This window comes from Nicotiana tabacum, chromosome 1 (assembly GCF_000715075.1).
Source record: "Nicotiana tabacum cultivar K326 chromosome 1, ASM71507v2, whole genome shotgun sequence".
In the NCBI taxonomy this organism is placed as follows: Eukaryota; Viridiplantae; Streptophyta; class Magnoliopsida; order Solanales; family Solanaceae; genus Nicotiana; species Nicotiana tabacum.
The window spans coordinates 2,369,078-2,386,978 of record NC_134080.1 but is presented as its reverse complement, the minus strand read 5'-3'; the positions used below and the strand labels follow the sequence as shown (position 1 = coordinate 2,386,978).

Sequence of the window (17,901 nt, the reverse complement as noted above, 5' to 3'; positions counted from 1 at the left end):
TTGTCGTTCATTGTTATCATTTTTTATCACCGTTATGCCACCCTTCTTAGGTACACATTGTACTAGGCTAACCCAACTACTGTCAGAGATTGGGAAAATAATTCCCGCATCTAACCACTTTATCACTTCTTTCTTCACCATTTCCTTCATGTTTGGGTTTAGCCTTCTTTGGTGTTCCCTGGAAGGTTTGTGTCACTCTTCCAGCAGAATTTTATGCATAAAGTAGGCGGGGCTGATCCCCTTAATGTCTGCCATAATCCACCCAATGGCAGTCCTACACTCCTTGAGTACCTGCAAGAGTTGTTGTGCCTGCACATCTAACAAACTAGATGAGATAATAACAGGTAATGTGGAGTCAGGTCCAAGGAACTCATACCTGAGATGGGCGGGCAGTGGCTTCAATTCCAGCTTTGGTGGTTCTTCGATGGATAGTTTGGCTGGAGGAGTTTCTCTATTTTCTAAATGCAAGGGCTCAAATTCAAGAGTTCTATCCTAGAACCCTCTGCCCTCTAATGCCAACACCCATTCTGCCAGTTCTTCTCCATTCACCTCATCTAAATTCATTAGACATGCAGCAAGAGGGTCCTCAATAGTCAGCATCTCTCATCAGTTTCTACAATTACATCCACGGCATCAATAAGAGAGCAATTGGCAAATTCACTTGGTCGCCTCATAGATTTCTGCACATTGAATGTTATCTCTTCATTGTTCAATTTCATCTTGAGCTCCCCAGTCTCACAATCAATGATAGCTCTCCTAGTGGCTAAGAATGGCCTTCCCAAAATTATGGAAATTTCTTCATCCACCTTGCAGTCTAAGATCACAAATCTACAGGGAACACAAAGTTCCCCACCTGAATCAACACATCATCGAAGATACCAGAGGGTCTTTTTACAGTCCTGTCAGCCAGCTGCAACAACATCGAGGTGGGTCTAGCTCTTCCAATCTCCAGCCTCTTATAAATCTCCAGGGGCATAAGATTTATGTTGGCCCCTAGATCACAAAGTGCCTTAGCAAAAGAAAAATTACCAATAGTGTAGGGAATTGTAAAGCTCCCTGGGTCAGATAGCTTCTCCGCAATTGGTCTAGTCACCAGTGCACTGCAGGTCTGAATAAGAGTCACTGTGGCCAAGTCTTGGAAATCGAATTTTCAGGACATTAAGTCTTTCATCATTTTTGCATACCTAGGCATCTCTTTCAAAGCATCTATCAATGGAATATTTACCAGGATTTGTTTTACCATCTCCAAAAATTTCTTGTATTGCTCCTCTTTTTGGTACTTAGCCAGCCTATGAGGGAATGGTGTGGGAGGTCTCTTCTTCCCAATAATTTGGGACTGCTCTTTATCAGCTGCCACCTTAACTACTTGTTCCTGGGCTGTCTCAGCTTCTTTCTCAATCTCAATCTGAATGTTATGTTCTTCCTGGGCAGGCTGGATTGTCACCTCTGTCAGTTTCGTTGACTCATCTAGCTCAATGGGCACGGGTATGAGTGTCTCAGCCTGTTTGCTTTCTCGAGCCCTCTCTTGATCCACGTCTAAATCTATGCCATTCCGTAGACTCACTGCCATCAGCTGCTTCGGGCCTTGATCTTTTGGGTTTATTTGATTGTCTGCAGGTAATGTCCCATGAGGGTGATTGTTTAGAGACATAGAAATTTGGCCCATCTGCACTTCAATATTCTTGATAGCTGAATCATGTGCATATACTCTTTCACTAATATTTGCATTAGACCCAATAACTTGCTGCATCATTGCCTCAAGTCTAGCAAACCCATCTTCCTGCCGTCCACCATACTGATGCTGAGGAGGGTGATACCCCTCCTGCTGATTTTGATTGTTATATCCCTGTGGCCTTGGATAAGGTGCCATATTGTTAGGAGGTCTCATACCTCCCATATTCCCATTGTTGAACTGTGGTTGGACTGGCATATACGACTGATTTTGCTGGCCCCAATTCTGACCACCCTGTCTCTCTTTTCCATAATTAGACACATAGTTCATGTCTTCAAGGTAGTGATGACGATCATGTTCTGCATTCCACTGGTTACCAATTGGATGACTAATGCAAGATGTGCACAAGCCCCCATTGGTAGTATCTACGATGTGTACCTGCTGCTTCTGCCCTGACTCTTCCACTTTTTTGGTGAGGATACTCATCTGTGTTAATAAGGTGGCTATATTTTCAGCCATAGAGTTGGATGGATCTAAGGGCATTGAGTGTCACGCCCCAAAATCCGAGGAGCGTGACCGGCGCTCAACCGAGTAAACTCGACTGAGCAAGCCTGTTAGGTTTCATTCTACCCAAACTAGTTCATGAATAAATAGGAGATGGACTCCATTAATCATACTTAGTAAGTATTTCATTAACAACTTCCATTTTATTTTCATTAGACATTTCAACCATAATATCCAAAATATGACAATTTTTATAGATATGAAAGAAAACATATTTGCCGAATACCAATATTTCTAATACCAAACACTACCCACAACCTGTCGACGGAACCTCTAAACACAACTGAAGAGTAATGTAATATGGAAATACCGGTAACAAGGCTCCTCAAATACAAAGTACATGATGAACAGATGAAACAGGACCCCGAAACGAAGTGGGGCTCACCAAGTCAGCTGAAAGGATGATGCGACACTAGCTGCGACCAACACTGCCTGCTATAGAAACACCTACATCTATTAAAGACGTAGCGCCCCCGGCAAAAGGGACATTAATGCCATCGAATAACACTAGTATGTATAACTAAATACCATCTGCTTAGAAAGAACTTTCATACAAGAATAAGAAATCACAAGTATAACTCAAAACTTTAAACGATCACCACATTATCAAATAAAAGAATCATACAACTTTCACATCATTTTCCCATAGCTTTTAGTTGGGCACTAAAAGAGTCATACAATTTTCACATTACGTTTCCATAATCTTTAGTTTGGGGCATTCCACACTATCCGTCATTTATTTCCAATACCACCGCTATCATGAGCGGAGTCCGATCTCGACCCGATCGGCTAGGTCGCCTCACTCGAGGCATACATTCCAATCACAATCTCATCTTTCCCTTTTCCTTTCCGGAATTCATTCATAATACCACCACTTTCTTGAGCGGAGTCCGATCACGACCCGATCGGCTAGGTTGCCTCATTTGAGACATGTGCCTCAATCACAATCTCAATTTTCGGAATTCAATATCAGCACAATACCACCATGTGTACGGCATGGTGTCCGATCACGGCCCGATCGGCTAGGCCGTTTTACCAAGACGTTGTTCCTTTTTCATTAATCAACTTATTTCAATCTTTATTTCACATATATCAATTCATAGGCACTTGGGGCCACAATTATTACAGCATACTTGGCACTAGGCCACATTTCATAACTCAATCTCTTCTTTCCCACATTTCACATCATTTTCGCATATTTCACATCCATATCAATTTCAACGACAAGCCATTCAATTCAAGATGTCAAGTACACATGAGAGGAATCATGAATCTTGAGCATACACAATATTTCAGAAATCATACACCTCAAGTTATTAACAATGGAACTTTAAACACAACGAATTCTCCCAAAAGAAGGGGATACACCAACCCGCAATAAAAACACACCTCAAAGGCGTAAGCAAGCAATTACACCAATTGTTCTTGAATTACTCCTTTTCAATCACGACAATATACAATTTCAACATCGAAGTATGTAACAACTTGGATCACATTAGATGTACTTATAAGTCAAAACATTATATCTAACAACCACTTATGGCATAAATTATGTATAAAGCCTTTAGGACACTTTATTATTGAAGTCATTTATGGAAAGCAGAGTCGAGACTCATTTCATAAACTGTTTCATAATTTCTCATGTCATAGGTATCACCAAGTACAATTATAATTCACATTCTCGGCACATTGGCCATACTCTATTTCCCAATGTCATTTGATTTATTTCAAACACCTTTATACATAGAAGATTTCACATAGTTTGGCATAATATATGTAGCTCCAATCTCAGTTTAAGGTCTTAGCATTTCAATATGTGATTCATATTTCTTGCACCCTTTTTATGTTATCAAGAATAGCACATTGATCATATTGGAATGCATCTTTCACAAATATAGGGTCACAACACAAATTCATGTAAAGTATCAATCAAAGCAAGAATCCAAAGTTGAGTCTTACCACATTTACACAAGCATCAATAGAGCTCAATTTCTAAAAGATGGGGTTTTAGCCATACATACCTCAAAGAGCTTTTCCTTAAGTTACTACAACGTTCCGAAAATTCTAGCAATGCCCATCTACTTCGAGACATAACCAAATTGAACGCAAATTAGGAAGATATTCATAATTCTAGCTCATTCGAGCATTTTATCAAACACCATATGAGCGTTAAATCTTTATGGTTCTTTTATAGAGGATTTCATCAACCCACAACCCATACTTTACCATTTCTTTCCTCAACCATGATCCTACACCTTTTGGGAACACATGCAAACAAGATAACAACTCCAATACCCACAAACTTTCTTGATAAATAACCGCCCTTAGCTAAAATTCGAAATTAAGGGTTAGGGTGTAGGATCTTACCTCTTTGATGAAGGACTTGAAGGATTTCTTGTTGGATTTCAAGGATTGGACAAGATTTTTGATGAACAAGGCACTTGAGCTTCTTCCTCTCTCTAGAATTGCTCTTCCCTCTCTCTAAAAGCTCCAGAAAATCCCAAAATAACAAACCCCAAACGAGTTAAATGAATTGGGGTTCGGGTCTTAAAAACCCAGTTTTTGTACTGCCGCGCCGCGTGGGGCGCCGCGGGACGTCTGTGAAAATGTGTCTGGAAATGAAATTTCGGACCATACTGGAATTACTACTGGCTCGGCGCGCCAGACTCCGCATGGGGCGCCGCGGTAGTGCAAATTTCTGCGTTGCTTTGGTAATTTGGTCGTAACTTTGTGTAGGAATGTCCGAATGACGAACGGTTTGAAGCGTTGGAAACTAGACCCAAAGACCTTTCATATAATAGGTTGTTAATCACATAAAACTATAAATATTTTGATATTCTTGTCCAAAGTAGGGACTTGTGCAAACTCATTTGGAATCTTAGCCTATTACGAAATATTTCAATTTGACTTGGACTTAGGCCCTTCCTTGGACCCCTAATACTTACCATAAGACTTATACATATATTTACCAAATCCAATTGATGTACATCATGTTAATAGCACATAAAATATTATAATAAGCCTATGTGGCACCACGTAATCCTAGGTTGCTTAGCGAAATTTTCCGGGGCCTTACACTGAGTGAATCACTGGAGTGATAGGTATATTCCTGGTTGTCCATCCTGAATTTTGTGCCATCTTGTCAAGTAGACTCTGGCCTTCTCTCCATGTTTTGCTCAAAAATGCTCCACCAGCTGAAGCATCAATAATGTTCTTCATGCTATCTGATAATCCCATGTAAAACCGCTGTCCCAACATCAGATCTGGAATACCATGGTGCGGACATATAACCAGCATCCCTTTGAAACGTTCCTATGTTTCATGCATTGTCTCCATTGGTCTCTTTTTAAAACTCAAAATTTCATCAATTTGTTGAGCAGTCTTGTTGGGTGGGTGGAACTTGTTCACGAATTGCTTGACTAACTCTTTCCAAGTTGTTATGGAATTTACGGGGAGTGAGTTTAGCTAGGTCTGGGCAGCTCCTGTCACTGAGAATGGAAACAATAACAGCTTGATTGCTTCCAGAGTTACGTTGGGCTGCCTTTGGATTTTACATATTGACAGGAAATTTTTCAAGTGTTGTTGAGGATCTTTGACTTGTGACCCCGAAAATAATCCCTTGTTTGCAACAAGTGCAACATGTTATTCGTGATTTTGAATGATTTAGCCTGTATCTGCGGGACTACAATCGCTGTGGACAGAGTTTCAGCTGTGGGTTGTGCCCAATCATAGAGAGCAACCTCTGGCACAAGAGGTGCCACTGGCGCTATTGGTACAGCTGGGTCTTCTTCGTGATCTCCCATGCCTGTTTTGAATTGTTCAGTTGTTTGTTTTTCTGGTTGGCCCGATTCAAGGCCTTGAAAATTCTCTCAGGATCTGATAATGCTTCAAATACTTCACCAGTTCTCGATGAGTTTCTAGGCATGCAACTGTACAACCACGTTAACAAACGTTAAAATTTCAATGTAAAGATTAAGTATAGAGAAAATTGACTACACTAAGAATTTTTGTACTTCTTTCAATTGTAATTGATAACACCGTTAAGTCCCCGCCAACGATACCAAAATTTGATCCCGCCCAACTATGCCTTATAAAAAGGACACACGGACGTTGCAAATATAATCTGAGTATTTAGCCCAGCGTTGAACCCACAAGGAATTAACCTATCAATTACTCTCGTTAGACTTACCAAATTCCACAGAATTAACTTCCCAAACGTTGTGAATAACAATTGAAGATATTTATACTAACTAAGAATGAATGTAAATAAGCAACTGAAAACTAACTATGATTAAGTTGTAAATAATTAAGAGAAGGTTCTAGGGCTATGATTTCCCTTATTGACGGAATCCCTTTCGGTTATGCTTCACATATTTTCACCAAATAGTCTCTATCAATCATGAGCACTCTTATTACCATAAATCAATCCCGAGTAATCACGACAATTTACTAGTCGCACTCTCCCGAGTTACACTAGCTGGCTTTATTTATTACAGCTCACTTTAGATTGCACCCAAGGCTTCGTTATCCCTAATCCTGCCTTTAAACCCTCGGTTATTGATCCCTCGTATACTTTGGGAGTGGTGTTGTTTAACAATTACGTAAATATGCACTCTCTCCCGAGTTGTGCACAATAAATAGGCACAACTAATTGAGGATCTTATCTATTAACTACAACAGGAATGTAGTTGAACAAATAGAAGTTAAACCAGGCAAACTATATTAACATAACAAGAAGTTCATCCTTCAATAGGTTCTATCAAAACCTTAGACTAAATATTTAGCTACTCATACTAGTGTTCATCATAACAATAGTCAAATTTATCACAAATCGTAAAAATAAAAAGAAGAAAAGAAGAACTCGATGTTGAATTATCCTCCTTGTCTCTTGCCTCTCCTTGCCTTGAACTAAGCTATGAAAATCTTGATAATAATCTCTTGGGCGAGCTAGACCTTCTATAGGTTAAATGGATTTGTCCCCGAACTTCCAATTTTACCCATGAAATTTACTTTTCCGGAACTGGGCTAACGCGGTCGCGCTAATGGACGCGCTAGTGATCGCGCATATGCCCTATCATTCTGCCTCGACCATCTGGGCTAGCGCGGTCGCGCTAGTGGACGCGCTAGTCCAGGTCTTCATTTCATCTCTTCTTTTTCTCGTCTTCCCACGTACTCGGCTCCTAGGGGCTTTTCTTGCTTCAATTTAGCTCCAATCACAGCTTTAAGTCCTCATACGTGCTACTCACTCCTGCAACGTGTGAAATTCACAATTAGAGCCAATTTATCATCATTTAGCTATATTATTACAGTGAAACATAATCAAGCTGGGGCATAAACAATCGTCATATTACATAAATCTAGACTATTATCAAAGACACAATGTCCATCGGTCGGGTACGTTTTATTATTCTTTTCTAGAATTAGTATTGAAATTTAAAAAAGAAAACTAATTTAGACATTTCTTTCTTCACATAAAATTAGGATCTGGTGAATGGAAACTGGTGGCTTTTCCTTGAAGAAAATCATATTCAAATTGGTTTTTGGCCTCAAGGGATTTTCACTGACTTGACTAGCTTTGCTACAAATGTCGAATGGGGAGGAGTGGTATATAGTCCACCAGGTGTACCAGAACCTCCAATGGGCTCTAGCTTTTTTCCTATTGAAGAGACTAGTTATGATTCTTATTGTAGAGGACTTACAGTCTTAGATGATAAAGGTGAAACTATTGATGTAGATGAAACAACTACACTTGTCGATAATCCAAACTTATACAAGGTTATTGACTTACCCCATGCGATACCGGGGAAGTTTCAGCATTTTGTACTCTATGGGGGACCTGGTGAGAATGCATAAATCTAGGTCTTGTAAATTATTACTGTCATGGTATTTAATTTGTATGCCAAAAAATATATACACTAAAGTTTTATCTAGTTATACATAAAATATTTCACATGCTATAAATACTATTTTCGATATATTTACTTTCGTTTCCCAATTATTCTGTTTGTATCCAAAGAAACTATATTGATGTTGTCAATTTTGAGTTCAATTGTGTGTGTTTAATATGATTTGGAGTGGACACTGACTTACATAAAAATAAAACAAAAGTTGAGGCAAAAAATGAATATAAAGGACACCTACTTAATTATTTGTGTTGTCACACCTCATCTTTTTGAAAAATAGAAAACTTTGGAATAAGGGAAGAGAAAATAAAATGATATGACAAAAGGAATGGATTTGAAGTACGGACGGAAACTCCAGCAAAATCGTAAAGAAATTTCAGAAATGGAAAAGAAATCCTTTTACACGACTCCGGGTGATCCACAAACCATAATCCTAATTTAGGAGGCTTAACTGGAACTTTTAACCCAAATAATACAAATATAAAACAAATTAACAAAACTAATTCTGTTATCAAATTCTTTATTCATAAATTCTGTTATTGAAAAAGTTGAGAAAGTGGCATGCCGTTAAACATAAATAGGACACTTCACGAAACTAATGTCACAAGGGAAGTCAAATTTAAAAAAATTGAAGAGGAGTTAATAGATCATATTACAATCGTCTTAATGCGATTGGAGAAGGTAAAATAAACTGCAAAATTACAAATCCAAACAATCACGTAAGACTAAACATAATAAAATAGTAGTAGTATTATTTCTTGGAAATTAATATCAAAATTACAAACATATGCATATGACTATATATTTGGAACATTCATATCGCCACTAAGGGCCGGCACAATGCCGCTGTAATCCCGGCGACAATGTGGACAACTTAAATCTCTACACATCCAGGCTACTAGACATTCTTCGTGGTATGCGTGATTACACGGTAACACTCGCACATACTCATTGTCTTCAAAATCAGTCAGACAAATGCTGCATTCACCATCCCCGAAATATATGTTACTTGATGTCGAATACTGAAGTCGGGGGAATGACCCAAACACCCTAGGGACTATGCGCCAAGCTCTAAAAGTGGCAAAGCGTCTAATGCAGTAACGTACCGCCCAAGGAAGTAAGATGAACAATAGGCTGATACCGGCGAGCACCCCCAGCATGATTGTACCAGTTGGGTGGAACGTAACGTCGTCAATGGTCCTTTTGAGGAGACAGGACGAGTAAAGAAAAAGACTGCAAGAAACTATCTCAAAAAAAAAAAAAAAAGGATTAAGAAAGTCAATTAGGACTTGAAGATACTATATGCTAAAGTTGATGAGCTAATTTCAAAGTGTTACTGAGAGATTTTATTTTTCCAAAGTGTGAATCTTGCTTCAACATCCCTTTAACATATATATATATTTATGTTAACCCAATAATATTTAGGAATTTTTACGTCCTGTAGTAAAGGTTGATACCTTATTTATTTTAAATAAATACCCTTTTAAAAAATTATATTCTATAGCTACCTTTTGATTTTTATAGCCAAATATCTATTTATGGTCACCTTCTACACTTAAGCCATAAAATATGCTTTGTATTATTTTTCTCTCTCATTCTTCAGATTTTTCTCCACCCTCTCTCTCTCTAATGCCAGTCTTTCTCCATGAATACAACCATGATTCTCCACTGATTCATCTCCATTGTCGAACGAGATTTTCATTGTCAGTGGCATGAGGCTCTGAATCAATGTCGAATCAAACCATATCTTCAATTTCGTGAACTATACTTTCAGGCTGCCCCTCGACGGCGACCTTTGTTAAACCAGGTATCGACAAAGACCCATTAATGGGTGTGGCTAAACTGACAAAGTTGAGGTTCTAAGTATGATTCGGGCTCGTGGAATCATAAAATCTTTCCCTAGATGGTTCTTTATCCCCTTGTTGTCTTTACTTGCTCAGATTCGAATTATTCAAGCTAGTTAATTCCAAACATTGTATCATTAAACTCTATTGGTAAAATACGACCATGATACATGGCTAGCGTGATGGATGACTCGTGGCGAGTATCTCCCAGTGGGGTGTCTAGACATCATTAACCCTTATAGCTAGTGGCGATTCAGGGTTTTTGCTCGACGGTGGTTTCGCCGGAAATTAGGGTTTGTTCTTGAACAAAGACGACGGAGTTTGGGGTTGAGCAACTTGATTTTGCTGTTAATATATTTCAATGTATTTTCAACGTATCACGCTGTATTTTCATGTATTTCATTGTCTTTTTTTTCATTGTAATTCAATGTATCTCGATGTATTCCATGTATTTCATTGTATTCACTGTCTTTTATTTCATTGTATTTCAATGTATCCCATTGTATTTTATGTATTTCATTATATTTACTGTCTTGGTATATGCCATGAATGTATTCATATGTTTTTTTAATTAATATAATTTATGTATTCAGATGTATTATATAATTTTTCTGAAGATTGCTATATTTTTGGGGTATTTTTCGGGTGAGAATCTTTTTTTTTTTTTGTAACTGAAAATACAAAATTTGTGTGTTATAATTGAGTTTGTTGAGTTATATTAGGAGTCTATTATGTTAATTGATTCACTTTCCGCTTAAAAACAGTATAATCCCCTATTTCACGCCGTGAATACAGTCGAATACAATAATCTGCCTAGCTGTAATCCCCTATTTTACTCCATGAATACAGTCGAATACACTCGAATACAACAACTGATTAGCTGGACTTCCCTTATTCACGCCTATTTTTGCTATTGTATTCATGAATACAGTAACTTAAATACATCTAATACATCTTATAACAACAAAAAACGTATCTACAATCCGTAATATAGCAAATGGTATCTATAAATAGCTAATTACCACTAAAAGATAGTGCTTTATGAAAATTTCTCTAATATTTATGCTAATTTCCAAAGGAAGTGATTAAGAGCTTGTTTAATTTGGTGAAGCTCTGAAAGATGTATTGAGTTATTTTGATTTTCATTATCATATTAAAATTATTTCTCGGGTTCGGTTAAATTGAACAACTTATATTTTATAGCTACTTGTGTGTCGTGTACGTGCTGGAAAATATGGATTGAGGCAGAAAAGAAAGCCGTTTTAATGGTGACAAAAGTTAGGAAAAAACGTAGATGAGATTTTTTAAAAAAAAATGGTTTTAGTGGGAAATACATGTGTGAGACGAGTGTATTTCACCATTAAATACAAATGTCATGGCAGTGATATTTCAGGGTGATACTAATTTTATTTTTTAAAAAAATCAAGGGAAATAGGACTCCTCAAATAATATGTATGTAGTTGAAATTTTGGCCATAGTATAAGAGGATACTTATACCTTTTCCCTAACTTAGATCGTGAATCATTCTTGAGTTTAAGATGCTCCAGAGTATTGAGTCTATTAGTAAATCTTGAGGCTAAATATCTAGACGATAGAGTCTCCGTCGGCGTAAGTCTCCAAGATGCTAAAACACAATATATTATTCAAAATAAAGGTTATCATAGTACATTGATTATTTTGTATTAAAAAGTAAGAGTGTCATACTTTTCTTTAGGATATTAATTATATTAAGTAGATGGTAAACAACAGTGTAATATGAAGTTTTGACCATGTTTGCTAAAAAGCTGACTGATTTCAATCGATTAATTAATATAATATTAAATGTAATATTTATAAATTAAATACCAACCATAACCGATTAATAAATTGAGAAATATATTAAATGTTAATTTAAAACAAATTAAGCGACCGACCGACCGATCACCATACTTAATAACTTTTAAAAATTTTATTTAATATAAAGATTTGTCTGTGTTTGACCAAAAGGTTTGACTTGAATACTGATCGAGAATGATCGGTAACTCTTTCAGTTTAATTGACCGACTAAAATCGATCGGTAAAGTCAAATTTGTTTGAATTATTTTTTAATATCGATGCAAAATGCAAGTTTGGCCATCTTTGATAAAAGTTTGACTAGTTATCCGATCGGTATCAATCGGTATATTAGAAAATTGGAACTAAAATAACCGATCAGCTTTAATCGGTTTGGTTTATGAAAAAAAAAATATTGGCCATTTTTGACCGATTTTGGAAGGTTTAGTGTCCAACCTAACAAACATCTTTGCCGAATTTTTAGTAGTGCTCATTCATATGCATTTTTGCAACCATTATTAGTTACCTCTCGAAACTAAGTCGTGATTGGAGAGCATAGGAATACTAAGAGTTTTTTTTTTTTTTTTTTTTCAGAAGAGCTTCGAAAGTAAGGGATCCAGAATAGTTCTACCTTTTTTAGTCACGATTAACATGCTTTACTAATCATAATACTCTTATAGTGAGGGCATTCCCTTAAATGAGCAAATTATGGTGAAATTACATTAATACCCATTTAGTGAGCGGTCAAATATTTTAAAGCTATTGGTCAATGGCCGAATATTGGTGTAAGAGGGGAAGATGTGTATTGTTAAAGTTAGTGGATGAGGTTGATTTCTAAAGAAAAGTTCGGGAGGACAAATAATTTTTGCCCTGATAAATGTATTAAGATAAAAAAAAAAAACCATCAACCTTAAAAATATAATGTGGACAATATGTGCTAAGGGGTTTAGTTCGGTGACAAGTTATGTATGGACTAATTATGCATGGATTAGTAATGTAAAAATTGTTTAAGTGGTGATTAGTAATACAAAAATTGTTATGTGGTGATTAATATATAGGATAGAAATGTTATGCGTGATTATTGTTATACATGCAATAGCTACTTATTTTAAGGACATTTTTGTCATTAAATAATCTAATCCCCATATTTCCTAATACACACAGCATTCTTATTTTGTATTTTATTCACATAAAATAATATAGTAATTTCACTTTACATATGAGAATATTATGTATAAGAAGATGCAAAATTGCAACCAAACGACATACTATAATTTATGCTGAACTTACAGAGAAATTGATCAACGTCCTTGGCCACCTCATAGCTCTAATTCACCCTCGTCGGAAAAAAGAATACCTATTTATGAAAACAAACAAACGAATAAATAACTTATATTAAAAATTGGAGAATATAGCTATTTGATATTTGTACTATTTCATGAGTACATGCTACTTTCAATTGGTATAAATATCAAATAATTCTTCCTCCAAAAACTAGATAGATAGATGGATAGAAATTATCTTTTTTTTTTTTTTGCTCTTGTTGCAATTTAATATGGATATGGGTTTTCTATGAATATTTATCTCATTTTATTAGGAGTGATAATTAGGTCACACAGATATGCTCTGAAATTTTATGGAGAAGAAAGCTAACAAAACAAAAAAAGGTACAATTGGGTTGTTGTTGTTGAGCCGAGGGTCTTTCGGAAACAACCTCTCTATTCCTTCGGGGTAGGAGTAAGGTCTGCGTACATATTACCCTCCCCAGACCCCACTAGTGGAATTTTACTGGGTTGTTGATGTTGTCGTTGGTGGTGGACAGCTTTTTAATCCAAAAGGTACATTATTAATCCTCTTAACCACGCCTATTCAAAAGGTACCTTTTGGTTAGCAATTTTCACTGATTTTCTCTAACTATATATGGTTCTATAATCCTGTGTTACGTTTCGATATTTAATTTGTCATTGATAAATTGTTGCTTAAATTCAAATAAATTGTTGCATAATATGTATGTGATTTAGGTACTCGACCAGATTTAGGCAGTGAAGATTAGGACCACATAAACAGGCAGTGGCATGCAGGTATTATTTATAGTTGCTGATGCAGACTTTAAACACTATATATGTTCTTTAGGCCAATTAGGTGATTAAATATGCTGAAAGAGAAGGGGTTCAGATATCACAGATTTACAAAATAAGGCAGACAAGTCAGCATAAGCATGACATTACAGGACATGACCTCTCAACAAGAATTATATATACAAAAATTCTCATTATTAGACTATAAATTCAAACATCATATTACACTTGAGATGGAAACATTGAGACCTAAGGCATGCATGTTTTCTAACACTTCACTAGAACAGTAAAACTTTTACTTAATTATAAAAGAAAATTAGTAAACATGATCAGGTCTATCATTAGAGACATCAATCCTCCTATACACTGACAACTGCATGCACAAACAATTCATTCTATGGAAAATTATAACCTGAGATTAAGCAGCATTACTTACCACATAGAGAAGCCGAGTGCTGCTTTGGATCTACAGTAATGAAAATAACAGGGATTCAGGAGCAGAAAAGATAAGCAAAAGAATTAAATACTAACTTAGGAAGGTAACCCTAGCACTTCAGTATGCTTCCAATAATATGGTTGAGTGAGAAATCAACAACATTAAGTTGGGATGAACGACAAAATTCTGTAGGGCTAGCACCAGAGGCATACCTAAAAAAGAAGTAACAGAAAAAGATAAGAAACTCAAATTTCGTTAGATGCTTACCATATTAACGAAGATATCATGACCTAGTTACGTGTTCTCATGAGAAAAGATTAATAGTATTAAGAATAATAGTATTAAGATAATTCCATGGAAGATATATAGAGTGCTTGCTGAACAAGTTATGCCTCATATTTTGCAATTATAGGTTTACTTTCCAATTTGGTAAGTCTTACAACTTCCATACTTATCGATTACTTAATGAGGAACGTCCATAACAATTCCATAAATCTTGGCTTTACAATAATCTTAAATTAGTTTAGGAAAATAATTCAAGTGCGCTAGTTTATTTAGGTGCGCTTTAAATAATTAAATATCATGGCTATGTGTATGGTCTCCGTGGCATAATTGTGATACGTAATAAAATAAGTATTAGTACGCGTAACTTATTTCAAGATAACTTTTTTCATAATTTTAATCAAGCAATAAAAGCATACATAGGTAAAAGATGAGAACCAATAAAACACAAGTTATCCAAAAAATAGTATAAGCCAAATATAGTCAATAAAGCGACCGTGCTAGAACCACGGGACTCGGGGAATGCCTTACACCTTCTCCCCGGTTAACAGAATTCCTTACCCGGACTTTGTTTTCGCAGACCAATAATAATAGAGTCAAACCTTCCTTTGAATAGAGATTCAAATAAAAGGTGACTTGGAACACCGGTAAAAATTAATTCCAAGTGGCGACCCTGTAAATAAAATAATGCATATTTTAAATTTGTCACTTTAATTGGAAAAGCTCTTTAACCCACAATCCATAACACACATTATCTTTTGGAGGGGTAAAAAAGGAGGTGTGACAGTTGTGAGCACCTAATTTTTGCCTTACGTGAAAATAACTTCTAAAAATAAACCAAAAATGATTTTTAAGGGATTTTAGAAGTTTTTATTTATTTAGTTGCACTTCATGCATTTTTAATACTTTAAAATCATAAAAATGATAAAAAAAAATGTCACGTTTTAATTTCATGTCATCTTAGGGCCAATATGCATGTAGGAATTAATTTTATTAAGAAAAATCACAAAAAAAATGATTATTTTACATATTTAGTTTTTAGTCTTTAGAAAGTAGTATTTTTACTTAGTTTTAAATTAATTAGTTGTTTTAATAGATAAACAATTTTAATTTTTACAAATTAGATTGATTTAGGATTTTATTTGATTTTAAAATCAAAGAAAAAGAAAAATGGAAAAAAAAGGATTTTGATTTAGTCTTCCTACCCCAAAGTTAATTAGCCCAAATTCTTGACCCAAATCCCTTCAAGCCCAAAATATTGAGCCCATACCCATTTCCCAATTGACCTAACCTAATTCATACCCCTATAAAATAGTACTAACTCCTAAAATCAAAAAAAGACCTAAGAGATAGACCCCAATAACGGCCAGGAAACCCCTTATCGCCCCCTCAAACAGAGGAAGCCATTTTCGTTGGCAAAAGATGTAATGAGTGATTATTTTGCAAAGATTGTTTACATTCAATATTTATCTCAAAACCCAGGCTTCGTGGAAAAAAGCCCTAAAACTGAAATCAACTCCACTCTTTTGTTCTCGAATTTCACTACGAAAGATAAGCGAAATGCTAAACAGAATTTATAGGCGCAACTTCTGTACTTGTTCTCCTCGGCCATGGCTCTTTGTTGGGTTAGGCAATCCTGGGCAAAAATACAAGGGAACAAGACATAATGTTGGATTTGAAATGCTTGATGCATTTGCAGAGTCACAAGGGATTCAGAGGGAGACAGTACATTGTAAACCTATGTTTGGAAAAGAATTATTGGCGTTTGAGGAAGTGGGAGTCCGAGTTTGAGCATTATAGTGTCGATTCGAGGTTCCGGTTTGTAATCTCAGTGTTTCGTTTCAAGGATTGCTGATTTGTTTAGCTCGATTACTTTGCAATATTCAACATTGTTCACTAATAAAAGGTCCATTTCTCAATGTTCATTCTTATTTCATTGTGTTATGATAGTTTGGTGTGTGTGTTGGTTGATTTGTGATTCTACGTTGTTTGAGCAGCATGCCTTAGTTTTTTTGTTTACATTGTTTTAATTAGTTTTTATTTCGATTGTGATGCATTTAGTTTTGGGTTCTTGAATAAATGCTTTAACAGGGTAGATGGAAAACTTGGAGTTGTTACTTTCTTGGCAAAGAATAATAATGGGCCATAAGGTGAGTCTTGAACTATAAGGAATTTAGGCCAAGTAATAGATCATGTTAGCTACCCCCTTTGTCCCAATAGTATCTTGTACATAAATTTGGCCTTACAACAATCTCAAAATTTAGGAAGAATAATGAACACTGTTATAGTACTTTAGGCATTTTGAATTCATCATCGTGATTGTGTACACGTTCGCATGACATAATTATGATCCTAAAAATAAACCCGGAGTACACGTTCGTGTAACTTAGGCTAAACTTTCTTAATAATTAATAAAGAGTGATTAATTGTGGACACGTACGCGTAACATGATTTTTGATGCGCCAAACGAAATGAGTACACGTACGCGTGACTCGTTTCTTTAATTACGAATAATCAAGCAATTAAAAGCGGTAAAAGGTAAATGCACATAGGTTCTAAAATAAGTAATTAGACAACTTAAGCCAAGTATAAATTGCTAAGCGATCATGCTAGAACCACGGAACCCGGGAATGCCTAACACCTTCTCTCGGATTAACAGAATTCCTTATCTAGAATTTCTGGTTTGCATACTTTTAAATAAAGTCGAAAATTTCCTCGATTTGGGATTTAAAAAAAAATATAATCGGTGACTTGGGACACCAAAATAAATTATTCCAAGTGGAGACTCTAAAAAATTAAATAAATAATCTCATTTTGATTTATGTCACTTTAATTGGAAAAACTTCCTTATATATCCCTCGGGTGGTGGTAAAAAAGAGGTGTGACAACAGGAACAAGCATAGATGTATAGGCATAGAACACATAAGGTTGAGTTTCAAAATCTAACTGGAGACCTACCAGTTAAAGAAGAGAAATGCAGAATGTAAAAACAGGTGCAACTCCACTATCTAGCCTTGGCTTTCAGCCGGCTAGACCAACAGTCAGCACAATTAGCAATGAAAGAAGAGAGAGTTTGAATGTATGTGTGTGTATGTTGAATAGTGTGTTCCTGTCCTTAGGAGAATTAGAAAAGAGAGTATACATAGAACTTAGTGAGGTAAGAACAAATAAGGTAAGGATATTTCAATTCATAAGACAAGGGTAATCGAATAAATCAACCAGTTAATTGGAGATTTAACCAATCAAATCATACAGATGAATCCGGAAAAGACCCTTTAGAATAGGGAGAGCCAATCAACGGTACAAATTA

General features: G+C 35.9%; 1 protein-coding gene across 1 annotated transcript; it reads left to right on the top strand.

The window, feature by feature from the left end:
• Nucleotides 1–7,615: 7,615 nt before the first annotated feature.
• LOC107759908 (protein neprosin-like) lies at nt 7,616–8,089 on the top strand. Its single transcript, XM_016577910.2, has 2 exons — nt 7,616–7,630; nt 7,718–8,089. Exons 1-2 carry the CDS (start codon nt 7,616–7,618, stop codon nt 8,087–8,089), a joined length of 387 nt encoding a protein of 128 aa, XP_016433396.2.
• Nucleotides 8,090–17,901: the final 9,812 nt, after the last annotated feature.